This window comes from Erythranthe guttata, chromosome 4 (genome assembly GCF_056151865.1).
Source record: "Erythranthe guttata isolate IM_541 chromosome 4, IM_541, whole genome shotgun sequence".
Taxonomy (NCBI): domain Eukaryota; kingdom Viridiplantae; phylum Streptophyta; class Magnoliopsida; order Lamiales; family Phrymaceae; genus Erythranthe; species Erythranthe guttata.
This window is the reverse complement of record NC_142536.1, coordinates 11804085-11817591: the sequence shown is the minus strand read 5'-3', so window position 1 is coordinate 11817591 and position 13507 is coordinate 11804085. Positions and strand designations below refer to the sequence as shown.

At 36.2% G+C, this 13507-nt stretch overlaps 1 protein-coding gene across 1 annotated transcript; it reads left to right on the top strand.

Moving 5' to 3' along the window:
• Positions 1-11664: 11664 nt before the first annotated feature.
• On the top strand, positions 11665-12955 carry LOC105957188 (agamous-like MADS-box protein AGL62). The gene has a single exon (XM_088817657.1). The coding sequence runs from the start codon at positions 11701-11703 to the stop codon at positions 12472-12474; it is 774 nt and encodes a 257-aa protein (XP_088673783.1). The 5' UTR covers positions 11665-11700; the 3' UTR covers positions 12475-12955.
• Positions 12956-13507: the final 552 nt, after the last annotated feature.

Genomic DNA, 13507 nt, shown 5'->3' with positions numbered 1-13507 from the left:
CAATTTCTTCAAAAAATCTCCCAATAACGCAACCACAATTCAATTTTTATAGAGTTTTTGCAGTTGGAACTGACTTGTGATTTTGACTGTGATTCACGCAATTGGAACTTGCTTGCGATTTAGAGCCCTATATCTTCCTTTTCTGCGCATTCAGGGTTGGGTTTGTTTGATTTTGTGATGGGTTCATTCAATTTGAGGTGGGTTCGCTGATTGTGGTGATTAATTCGATTTTTATCTTAGTTGGGGTGTTTGTGCGATTTTCTGCATTGATTGGCATCGTTTGTGCAATTTTCAGCATTGGTGGGATTGGTTGTGCGATGTTAAGCAGTGTTGTGGGGTTTGAGTGATTTTCAGCATTGTTGGGTGGTTTGACTTTAAATTTTATTATACACACACGATAAGAAAAGAGAAAAGATAAATGATATCATAGGTTGTGGAGAAAAACGATTCGCGAAATTTTTCCAATTCGATAGTTAACTTGGCCTTAATTGTGTGAAATACAACTACAAAAGAAAATAAACTATTGCAATTAGTACCCTCCTGTTAGCTCGAATACCAAAACCTACTCTATATTATTTTATTGACAAAACCTCCATTATGATCTAAGTTTTTTAGCAATTAATACCCCTGGTTAGGGGGTTGTGTGCTAAAATAAAATTGAATAAGGGTGTTTTTGCTATAATATGGAATCGTTTTTCAGCCATTTGAACACTCCATAAGCAAGTTATAAACCTACACAATAATATTGAACATTCAGTGCTCTAATACCTTCAACTTGTACCAACCAAGCAATTTCTATTTTCATGCTTTTTTCAAACAGTTGTAGACTCGCGCAAACATGTAACAATCTTTCGTCCGCCACATTGTCAAGTAACCTAATTAACTATGAGAGCTAATAGCAATGACCCCCCTGTGTTATTTCTAATTGGCGAATACCCCCCTGTATTATAAATATTAGCACAAAGCCCCCTATATTGTGTTTGGCATTCCACACCGCCACCTATTCATCATTTGGCTGTTGACTAAAGTAAAAAGACTATATTACCCCTAATGTAAAAAAATTTAAAAAAACCCCCAAAACTCAAAACACCTGCTAAGTGTTCTCAAAACCAAAAATATCCACCTCTCCCAAATTCAATCCCAAATCGAAGAGAAAAAAAAAACCCTAAACTCCAAACTCAATTTCGATCGAAATACTCTCCCAAATGCTTTCTATTTAAAGATTCTCGAAGAAAGACGTGAAGACGACTGTGAAATTTCGATTAAAGAGGTATGAAGTTTTTGGGGAGTTGTGGGTTGTGGTCCAGACATTTGTATTAAAATAGTAGGGTTTAAGTTTCTGAGGTTTTCGTTTTTTTGGGGGAGTTGTAGGTTGGAGTCCAAACTTTATGTATTTTTTTCGAGAATGTGGGTTGTTGTCGAGACATTGTCTGGATCTTTTGGGGATTGTGGATTAGTGGTCCATTTTTTGATATTATTGTTTTATGTAGGGTATATGTTGTCTATATCTTCAAGAGACATGTGGGGTCTTATTTTTTGGGGGTTTCAATTTTTTAATTTTTTTATTCAAATTTTTGTTTATGATTTTTGTCCAGACATTGTCTGCATTTCTTTTTTTTACTGTTGAGATTTTTAGGGTTTTCTGTTTGTTTTTTTTTTTTATTAACTATTGTAGAGTTTTTTCACTTAAAGTTTTATTATTTATGCAGATGAACCTGTTGTGCGAAATATCTGTATGGTTGGATGGGGTTTTCGTATATAATCCTGAATTGTGTTATGTTGGAGGGAGAAATGTAGTGGCTGGAAAGATTTGCTTGGACTACTTGAACAGGCAGTTACTGTATGATATGTACAAAGCATGTGGAGGTAAAAAAGTGAATGTCAACTTTTACTTCTTGTACCCTGGGCAATCACTTGAACATGGGCTCAAGTACATTATAGATGATGTAAGTATTGCATGGTTGGTGAATGTTCATGAAGAATTGGACCAGTTGACACTTTACACTCAAGATGTAGACATAGAGCCAATCATTGCAGTTGATAAGGATGGGAATGTAATTGAAAAGAGGAAAGAAATTCTTTATTTGCGGAATGGTGATGAAGATACAGTTGATGAAGACTCAACAACTGCACAACCTCAGCCTGAAGAACCTCATCCTGAAGAACCAACTAGTGAAGAAGTACAACCTGAAGAACCAACAAGTGAAGAACTACATCATGAAGAAGCAGCAGCTGAAGAAGTACAGCCTGAAGAACCAACACTTGAAGAGATTTTTGCTGAATTCCTAACCACTGAAGAACCAACACCTGAAGATGTGTTTGCTGAAGTACCAAGAAATGAACAACAACCAACTGAAGAACCAAGAAATGAAGATACCAGAAATGATGATGTGGTGTTTTCTGAGGATGATGATTCAGATGATGGTGACTACATTCAGCCTGAAGATTGTTCAGATGATGTTGATGTACATTCTGATGCTCCAAGTGAAGAGTTAGAAGACATTGAGGGGTCTTCAGATGATGACATTTTTTTGAATAGACAGTTCAGTAAGCAAGACTTGATCAAGAAGTTGAAAAGAATGGGCAAGAAATCCAAAAGACCAGCTAGAAGGTTGCAGAAATGTGCAGTGCAACCATCTACAACCCAATGGTACAGTGATGCAGAAGATGATGATACTATTGAGAATCTGAATGACTCAACCAAAGCCAAATGCCCTATATTCAGTGAAGGACAGAGTATGAAGAATAAAAATTTAGAAGAGTTGATGAAATTTTCAAATGTTGATGCATTTAGAGAGGCTCTCACAGATTGGTTAGTGAGAAATGGGTATGAACTTGAATTTTTGAAAAATGAAAGGAAAAGGGTAACTGCAGAATGCAAAGAAAAATGATGTAGTTGGAGAATCCATGCATCTGCTGTACAAGGTGGTCCAATATTTCAGGTATTTAAATATTATATTTTTTGTGTACTATTCTATTTTATATTATGGTTTCTTGGTTTCTATTTTTTTTTTAATATTTATGTACTTATCTATTATGTATTATTTTTTAATTAAGTATTTTTAATTTATTTATTGTAGATCAAGAAACTAACTGGAGAACACACCTGTTCAAGGAAAAGAATTAACAAGCATGCTAGTGCAAAATATATTGGAAGGAGAATGGGAGACTCCATTAAAGACAATCCAGATGTTGAAATATGCAAACTTGGAAACTCAGTGATGAGAAAGGTGGGTGTAGAAGCTGGCTACTGGAAGACTTTGAGGGCAAAAAAAGGTGCACTCAACAAAATAAGGGGACAAGATGCTCAAGAATACAGTCTCCTGTGGGATTACTGTGAAACTGTTAGAGCTAGAAACCCTGGTGCTAAGTTATTGCTGAGAAAGATTCTTTATTCAGATCCTCCAATCTTTGAGAGGATGTATTTCAGCCTTCCCCCAATGAGGTTGGGATTTCTTGCAGGATGCAGGCCACTAATTGGATTAGATGGCTGTTTTTTGAAAACACCACATGGAGGGCAGCTTCTTTGTGCTGTTGGGAGGGATGGGAATGATAACCTTTTTCCAATTTCTCTAGCTGTGGTTCCAGTTGAGAACAGAGAATCCTGGACATGGTTTTTGGGTGAGTTGCTAGAAGAAATTGGAGGTGTTGAAGAAAGGAAATGGACCTTCATTTCTGACAGGCAAAAAGGGCTTCTTGAAGCTATTAAAGATGTTGCCCCTGGCTGTGATCACAGATTTTGTGTGAGGCACATCTACCAGAATTTCAAGCAAAAATGGCCAGCTTTGGAGCTGAAAACAATGTTATGGAGAGCTGCTTCCACAGGCAACAAGAATGAATTTGAAGCAGTTATGGTGGAGATTGGCAGGTTTGATAAAGCTGCAGCAGAATATTTAAGAAAAATTCCTCCATGTCATTGGGCCAGATCTTATTTCTCAAGAAGCTGCAAGACAGATGTGTTAGTAAACAATCTGTGTGAATCCTTCAATAGCTACATCCTTGAGGCTAGAGAGAAGCCTATCATTAGCATGTTTGAGTGGATCAGAAGTAGATTGACAAGCAGAATTCAAACAAAAAAGGCTGGAATGGAGAAGTATGAAGGGTCTATCTGTCCTAATATCTTGAAAAAGATCAACAAGTCTCAACAACTTGCAAGAAATTGTTTTCCAAGATGGCATGGACAAGAAGAATTTGATTCATAATGACAGATATGTCGTGGACCTAGCTACCAGAACATGCACATGTGGATTGTTTCAATTAAATGGGTATCCTTGTCATCATGCATGGGCTTGCATTGCAGATAGGAGGTATAAAGTTGAGGACTATGTGGACTCGTGGTATAAAAAAGATACATACTTGAAGGTTTATGCATATATGATACATGCAGTCCCTGGACCAAAAGACTACATCAAGACCTCTTTCGAGCCACTTGCAGCCCCAAAGTTGAACAAGAAAGCTGGGAGACCTAAGAAAATGAGAAGAAGAGGTCCAGATGAACTTCACACCACTTCTTACAGAAAGGGTCTCACACATACTTGTAAGAACTGCCTACAACTAGGCCATAACAAGGCATCGTGTAAAAATCCTACAAATCCAAGGTCTAAACTTTACAAGGTATTTGTAGCTTTTTAATATATTTTTTTCCTTTTAATTACTTGAATTTTTTCTTGAAGGATTTCAAGCATTAATTGTTATTTGTTGGTTTATTTGTCTGTGATAGGGAAACCCTACAAATGAGGAAATTCAAAATTCTCAAGGTGCTCCTCCATCTTCCAGTCAAGGACCATCAACCTCTGCTGCACCAACTTCTGTTCAAACAAACTCTTCTACACCAAGGTCAAATGTTTCTAGCTCTGTTGCACCATCTTGTACTCAACCAAGTTCTTCCATTCAAGATCAATCTGCTGCTGCACCAGGAAGGGTTAGAAACATTAAAAATTGTTTTATCTTTCTGCTCTTTCTGCCCCATTTATTTTTCTAATTCATAGGTTACAATTGTAGGTATATGTGGGAAGAAGGAATGAGGGTTTACTAGGAAGAAGTAAGAAAATCAAAAACCCGCGGGCAACAAATCAAACACAAAGAGTGCCTGCTGTTGTACCAACGGTTCCTCCAACTTCACAAGCAGCTGTTCCTCCAATGGCAACAACTAATGTTCCTCCAAATGTTCCAAATTCCAGCAACCCTCATGTGCGCAAAAGGAAGCCTCAAATATCCGAAGTCCTTCATAATATTAGGGAGGCTGCCAAGAAGAAACGCATTTGGAAAGTTTGACTTGTGTTGAAAGTTGAACATTTTTTTTGATGACTTTTGCTGGTATTTTTGGGTTTTTGATGCAATCATAACAGCCTGTGATGGTTTGATATGTTGGCTGTCTATTGAACATGCAATTGTAACAGCCTGTAATGTCTATTGAACATTATTTTTTGTTGTTGGCTGTTTCTGAAAAATATTGTTGTTTGTTTGAGATGTTTTTTATGGATTGTTTATTGTTATTGTTTATTTGTAGATGTTGCTTGTTGGTTATTGTTGATGTATGAATTGGTTGTTGCTGGCAAATACAGGGAAATTGAAAAAACAGTGGAGATACTTGCCAATTTTCATTAACATAGGGGGGTATTTGCTAATTAATTTCAAATCATAGGGGGGTGGTTGCTGATATTTATTTATATGCGGGGTTATTTGCTAATTTGCTAACCAAATACTGGAAAATTAGAAAATTTTACAGAATTTTATCATTGCAAAGTTGAACAAATAATGAACAAATAACATCTCAAACTCTCAATAATACTTGAATAAATAACATTGTCAATACTACATTGATAAACAACAACACTACATTATATCTTGCATTGAATAAAACATATTAAATTGATTAAAGGTTTCAAATCTTCATCAACAACACCTAAATAACATTGTCAATACTACATTGATAAACAACAACACTACATTATATCTTGCATTGAATAAAACATATTAAATTGATTAAAGGTTTCCAATCTTCATCAACAACACCAGAACAATGGCGAACAATGCTACGGATATAACCCATGAGATTTTCAACAAGATTCGATCATGCCGATAGTTTTCTTTTTTCTCTTCGACGCTACCTTTAGAAATAACTTCATCTAGCTCTTCGATATCATCTGGCAAACCTTGCTCAGCATATTCCCAACCTGGATATTGTACAGTCACCCCAATGGGTTCCCAAGTTGTTCGATACGGGTCACACCAACGGAAAAACTGGCATTGACGAAACTGACAAGAATAATACAATCTTCCTTTTGATGGTTTTGTTGCAGTTTCGACCACCCTTATACAAGATTTCAAATTGCAGAAACAAAATGGGTTAAATGGATACCTCAGATCCATATATGGCTTGCATTCTTTTCTCTTCGTCGCGTTGCTTGAGGTGTGAGAAGACATGATTTCTCTAATTTGCTGGGAATTACAGACTATGAACACAAGAAATTGGGGAAGAAGACGAGTAAAACCCCTAATTTGCTGGGAATTGCAGAATATATGGGGAAGATGATATAAAACGACGTCGTTCAGTTCCTTGAGGAATTTAAGGGTATTTTTGACTTTTCCGGGTATTTTTTGACGCAAAATACACAACCATTCGCATAATTTGCGCGTGCGCTACACGAAAAGCTGTCAGGGGGTTTTGTGACCTTGACTAAATTTCATAGGGGGGTATTTGCTAATAATTTTATCACAGGTGGTTTTCCGACAATTAGAGATAACACAGGGGTGGTTTTTGCAAAAAAACCTAACTATGAGGACAATGTAAAACCGAGTAAACTGCAAATACTACCCCTGTGTTATCTCGAAATAGCGAAAACCCCCCTGTGATAAATAAACTAGCAAAAACCCCCCTGTGAAATTTAGTCAAAGGCAGAATCCCCCCTAGCTGATTTTTTAGACTTGAAATGACAAAATTGTCCCTCAAAATGTATTTATATATATACATATTATATGTATATTTATTCTTTTTAATTTGTTTGTTTAGAAATAAAAAAAAATAGTAAACAACTAAATTGATTATTTTTTAAATAAAATAATTAAAATATTTATAAAATATAAGAATTTATTAATTGCAAGACTCCAGGGGTATTTGTGTCTTTTTATATCAAGTCAACCCTCAAATAGTTCCATAGGGGGGTTTTTGCTATTTAAATAATTTCACAGGGGAGGTTTTTGCTAGTTTATTTATCACAGGGGGGTTTTTGCTATTTCGAGATTACACAGGGGTAGTTTTTGCAGTTTACTCATGTAAAACCCGTATACTAAATTCATCAGCTTCACATATTATATTACACATTAGAGTATATACTATGTATACCACCATGGCACCATCATTCATCCAAATCTGTCACATACCAAACAAACTAAAAGGGCATATTCTGCTATTACCAATAAATAAATTATTAAACAAACACAGTTTCAGCAATCAAATACATCTTGAGCACACGATTAGCACTGGAATCTTCATATATATGCTTAGATGCTATAAAATTATAACCCATTGTCCGTTTATATATAAAGATACGGTCAACTAAATACATGTATGTATATGGAAATATACTCCATGTATGTATGTCTAGAAAATGAGGTGATAATTGTCCATGGATAAATTCATAACAATACCTCGTGAAATGAGAACATATTGAATTATTTTTCTTAAGAAAATGTAAGGAATTCAAATGGTAGCATGTTAAGAGCATCTCTAAAACGTCAACGAAGATCATATCGAATAATGATATCATAACTTCGAGTTTTATGTTAAACTGGAATATTGACCTCCATGCTTATGCTATCATATAAATCTGACTACAAATTAAAATAGTACCTTCTTTAAGATGGAAACTCCGGAGTGTAAGAGAAACATGGCCAGCAAACACCAAACAAAAGGAAATATTAGTTACAAAAACGTAAGCATGGGTATCATATCAAGTTTCAAATCAGATATTTGCATGCCACCTTTTCCATTAAATGACAATTCACTGAGCGAGCGAAATGATAGTTACCATTTTGAAGTTGCAAACAACTATTTTTTCCAAACAACATACAAAAGGTGGGAATTCAGAAAATAATGATGAGGAGGAACATCACAAATGAACTAATTTTTGAAAAACGAATGACAAAAAACGTACAGTAGGAGAAACATATGATGAGGATCCAAGTGATTTAAAAATAGTCAGAGAACTAATTATTTAGTAATCTCTTTTCTCCAGCACACCAAAAATTCCACGAAATTTGGCTTTTGCAACTCTCCCAAAATCATACCGCAAAGCCACTGCCACAACATCTCATCCAATTTCTTCAAATTCAACCCGTGTAATCTCATGTCTAATGAGCCATTTCGCTTGGTTCATTCAAAATGGTCTATGGCGAAAAGATTCTTACCTTCAATCAAGCGGAAACGTCAATTTTGGTCAATCCTCTTTTATTTCTATTGTTGGTAAAATCAAATTCGGCATCTCAATAAAAAAATCAAACCTATACGCAAAGCACCAATCATGAAAAAGAATGAGAAGCTCATTGCCTAAATTTATATAAAAAAAAAAAAAAAAAAGGATGGAAGAATTACAATATAATAAAGAATTTTTTTTACGTAAGTGTTGATATTTTTTCAGTGTAAAGATATGCGTAGAAATCAAAGATATGAAATTTATAAAAGATACCAACCTTCGAATATTTAGGCGAAAACCTAGATTCATATATGATTCCACCTTGTTGATTTATATGCCTATAGAAATCAATTAGCCTAAGTTGTATCAGTTAAGTTGTGGAAACAATATTCAGTTACAACTGTAAATCTTGTGTTGACACAGTTATACTCTACTTAAAGTAAATAATCAGAACACAAGAATTAATGTGGTTCAGACACAATTGTGCCCTACATCCACGTGGACCTGAAAACACGATTTCACTAGTTCAGATTTATAGTGTACATTAATAGGACTTAATAAAAACACTAAAGACTCCCTCTTTATGTAATATGCCGTTCTTGCACACAACTCGAACTTCGTGTTTCTTCTAACAGCAGCTCCACACCGCGTGCCTAGAACTCCTTTCTGGCCTGAACTCCCTTCAGTGACGCGGTTAATCTCTCAAGAGATCTATACAACAAATTTGTATATGTTGACACATCCAACGATGGCACAGTTCTGTTCAGCATAACGTTTCAGTGATTCTTCAAAGCTATGGAGTGATTTTTCTCCCAACAAAAGTGTCACGGTCTTTGTGAGGTGAGGAGCCTTATATAGGCGTGAGATCGGCCTCCAAAGACCTGTCTTCCAAAGGAAGCGAATAACTAGGAACCATAATCCTAGTCAATATCTAGTTTTAATCTAGATAACTATAAAAGATTCCTAACAAGGGTAAAGTACAAGGAAATAAATCTAAGTCCTAAAGTATTACAAAGGTAGGACTCTAAATTTCCAAAATAAACATGGGAACAAATCTTTAGCCAATCTTTACTTCCCAAGTGAGGCGGATTTCTTCCTTGATGGAAATCTGGCGCCAACACACCTCATTTTTTTCTCAGCAACCAAACAAACAGTTAAATAATCCAAAAAAGCCTGCATAATCCAAAAAAAATGTCACAATAAAACAAAATTGTAGAAAATTAAATGAGCGAGGGAATCTAAACATACCATGTTAGAATCATCATATCCATTCACCTGGATTTCGGATTTCCCCGTGGGCCATACTTAACTTTGGAAAATTTGAGTCCAAATTCATACAAAGACTGGAATCATTAGAAATTCCAACAATATCACTAAGATGAAAGATAGTATCAAAAGATTTATAAAAATAGCGTTCCGCAACGATAGAATATTTTTCCCGTCAATTGGGGTAAAAATCAAAACTGAACAAAATGTGCCATCGTGAAAAAAAAAATCATAAATCATACGCCGTGCCGCTGCTATCAATTGTCGGCGTGAAGAAAACAGGAAGAAATAAGACTTTTCAATTGTTCAATTTCTCAACGGCTGCAACACAAAACATAGAGAAAACAATAATTAGATAAATAATCAAATAACTGCTTCAGCTTCTATCTCTATTAATATATTTCTTGCCTATCAAATAAAAATAAAAAAATAAATAAAAGCCTGCATAGCTACAAATCCAAATTCCAAGGATCCCATGTAAGTCGCAAACAAAAATCCATTTTACACCCCCAAATCCAACAATTATTATAAATGTTTACAGTGATTATATAAATGTTTACAGCGAGTCAGCGAAAAGGGAAGCAATGAGTTGAATATGTTCATTTTTTCGATAGTTTGTGAGAGTGATATTTGCTAGACCATCAATACGTGAAAGGAAGTTAAAAAGGAATTAAAAAAGAAAGATCAACTGCTGGCTGCTGCAGTTACTGATCGTGTATTCAATTTTTTTAAAGAGGTCGTGTATTCAGTTTTTTTTAAGAGTGGACAGTAATTGTTATTGGATAATGGTAAACATTTGAAAAAATCAAATCATGTACTTAGTGTTTTAAGTAGTGGACAGGTAATTAAATTATTAACTTACGTGTATAAAATATTAAAAATTAAAAGGAAAAAAAATGTCAAAATAGGAAATGACTTAAATGTCCCTAAATTTAGGTTTAGGGTTATAGGTCAAAATATCTTCCTTTTATATATAAGATGGACTCGACAATAGCAGTCTGATCTTTCTCATTTTGCGTTGAACCCACAACCAAACATATAGGTGTACTGACTATTGAGTAAACTTACACTGTTGTATAATAGCATGCAAATCATTCGAGTAACATAAACAACCAACCATATAGATGCACTGGGTAAATCTACACTCTCGTATAATAACTTGCAAACCATACGAGAGAGGTACACCACACTAGGCTAACCATGTGTGACAAGCTCCACCTAGCGGCCGTTGGCAAGGTGATTTGAACCTAGGTCAATTGACAAAGGCTCTCTTGCTCCAACCGCTAGGCCATCCCTTGTGGGATAATTTACGCAATTAATTGTAAATAGTATGTAAGTAATTTGCTTAATCGTATTTTGGAATATAACTTTAAAGGATTTAATTTCTATTATTTTAATTTAGATATGTATTTATTTTTTGCGGAAAATCCTTTTAAAGAAATCGGTGGCGTTGACTCCGAATCTCCGTGTAACCTACCCTAATTAGAAATCCTGCCACCCGCACTGCATATAACTTAATGATACTTTTTGCCGCTACTAACATTTAACGTTATGCCCTCAAAAAAATATTTAGCATCGAGGACCTAGATTGTTTTCCAATGAATGAGGTATGTAAATTTACTACCATTTGCCTATTATGCAACACTCATAACAATTCCAAGATTTTTTTGTCATATGTTTTTACAAAAATGAAATAAAAATGACCAACATCACTATATGCATCAATATGAACATACCTTACACAAACAATTTCCTATCATAGAGATGCCCTTCCAATTTTTTCAGTAGGTTGACATAAATTTAAAATTCCTCATCAAGGTTTTTGTAAAATTCAACCTACTAAAATTTTATCAGCAAAAGTGGATAAAAATTAACACCTATTTATTTCATTTCCATTAAATATAAGGTAGAATCACCAAAAAAATAACAATGAAGAGCAAAACCACTGTTATATATACCGAGTTTCTATCCATGTGAGCACACCATTTCCTAGCAAATAACCATTCTTCGATTTTCGACAATGAATCCGACCAATAACTCCCAACCAAAAAAACACAAGGGTCGTCGAAAGGTGAACATGGAAAAAATGGAGAACGAAAGTAACCTCCAGGTCACCTTCTCAAAAAGGCGTGTGGGCCTATTCAAGAAAGCTAGTGAGCTCTGCACCCTCACCGGCTCCAAGGCGGCGGTTGTCGTTTTCTCCCCTGGCGGCAAGGCCCACTCATTCGGCCATCCAGACGTCAATACTATTGCCGATCAGTACCTCAACCCTAACTCTCAATCTGGAAATAATAATGCCCAACATAGCTCGGTTCCGATTGAGGGTCAAGAATATCTGGCTCAGCATGGCCAATTCTTGACCCTGAATTCTCGACCAGCTGGCAATCATGCTGCTGGTCAATCGAACCATGTCCAACAGAGTTCAACTCTAACCAAGGATCAGCAGTATCTGGCTCTGGTCGAGAGCCAGATACGAGCTGAGAAGGCCCGTGGAGAAGAGATGGACAGGATCAGAAAGGCTTCCCTTGACAAGCTCAACTACCAACAACTCGAGCATTTGAGAGGGGCGATTATGGAATTCAGCAAGAAACTTGAAATCCAAGTGGATAAGGGTGTGAATTCAACGATGGGGTGCGATGTTGTTCGTGGAACGTATCCCGGTCAAGATTTTGGTGCTTCTTCTTCTTCTCATGGTAATGTGGTTCCTTATACGACTGTGATTCCATATGATCAAGGGGCAACAAGTGGTGATGCTGAAGAGTTCAATAATGGCTATGGACATCGGAATTTCTGAAAATGTTATTGTTTTGAATTATTTTATGTTTTTATTATTGCAATTTCTTGTTCTTTGTGGTTTTTATTAGCAAGATTCATGTTTTATCGTTTAAGAATCTAAATTGGAGTGCGACCCTTTAAGCTGCTTTTCATGATAACAAGAACATATATGTTGTCCCACAAGAGATGTCTAGCGGTTGGAGCAAGTAAGCATGTCAATTGACCCAGACTCGAATTCCCTTGCCAACGGTCGCTATGTGGAGTTTGTCACACATGACTAGCTTAAGTGGTGTGAACCGGGTATACAAGAAAGATTATTGGCCTTGAGATGTTGGTGGAGGACGTCGATCTTCTCGTCGTCTTGGATCATGTCGATCATCTTCTCTTTTCCTCTTAGAAGGGGCGTGAGTAGAGGCCTTCTATATTCGTATATATTTTTCTACTAGATTCAACAGTTCCTCCAAATTGACTGGAGGTCTTCCGATGATAGATTCCTTGAATATACCTGGCTTCAGGTTTTGCTGCATGATTCCTGATAGCATTTCTTCTCCACGTTGGGAACTTCATGGACATCTTCAACAAAACGCTTGATGTAGGTGCGGAGTGCTTCATTGTCTCTCTGGATGACAGAGAAGAGGTGTGTTGGGGTTTTCGCATACTACTTGTTGATGGGGAATTGGTTGGTGCAGCGTTATGACAATCGAGAGAAACTTTCGATTGATGCTGTGGGAAAGGAGTTGAACCAGTTCATGGCCCTCTTGGATAGAGTGGTGCGGAACATCTTGCACATTGCCGCATCTGTCGGGCCGTATAAATCCGCCATACCCTTGAACTTCTCAATGTGTTCATGTGGGTCAATAGTTCCATCGAATTGGGGTAAGCATGAGACTTTCACTCCCTGAGGTAATACCTCATTTAGTATGTCCATAATAAAAAGACTGCGTCTTATTGGAGCTGGTGCCCTTCCGTCAATTGGGTTGTTTAGTTGGAGGAGAGAGTTTACATCAGATACCCTGTTGTTTATCTCATCTTCCCCTTCATTCATTGGAGGA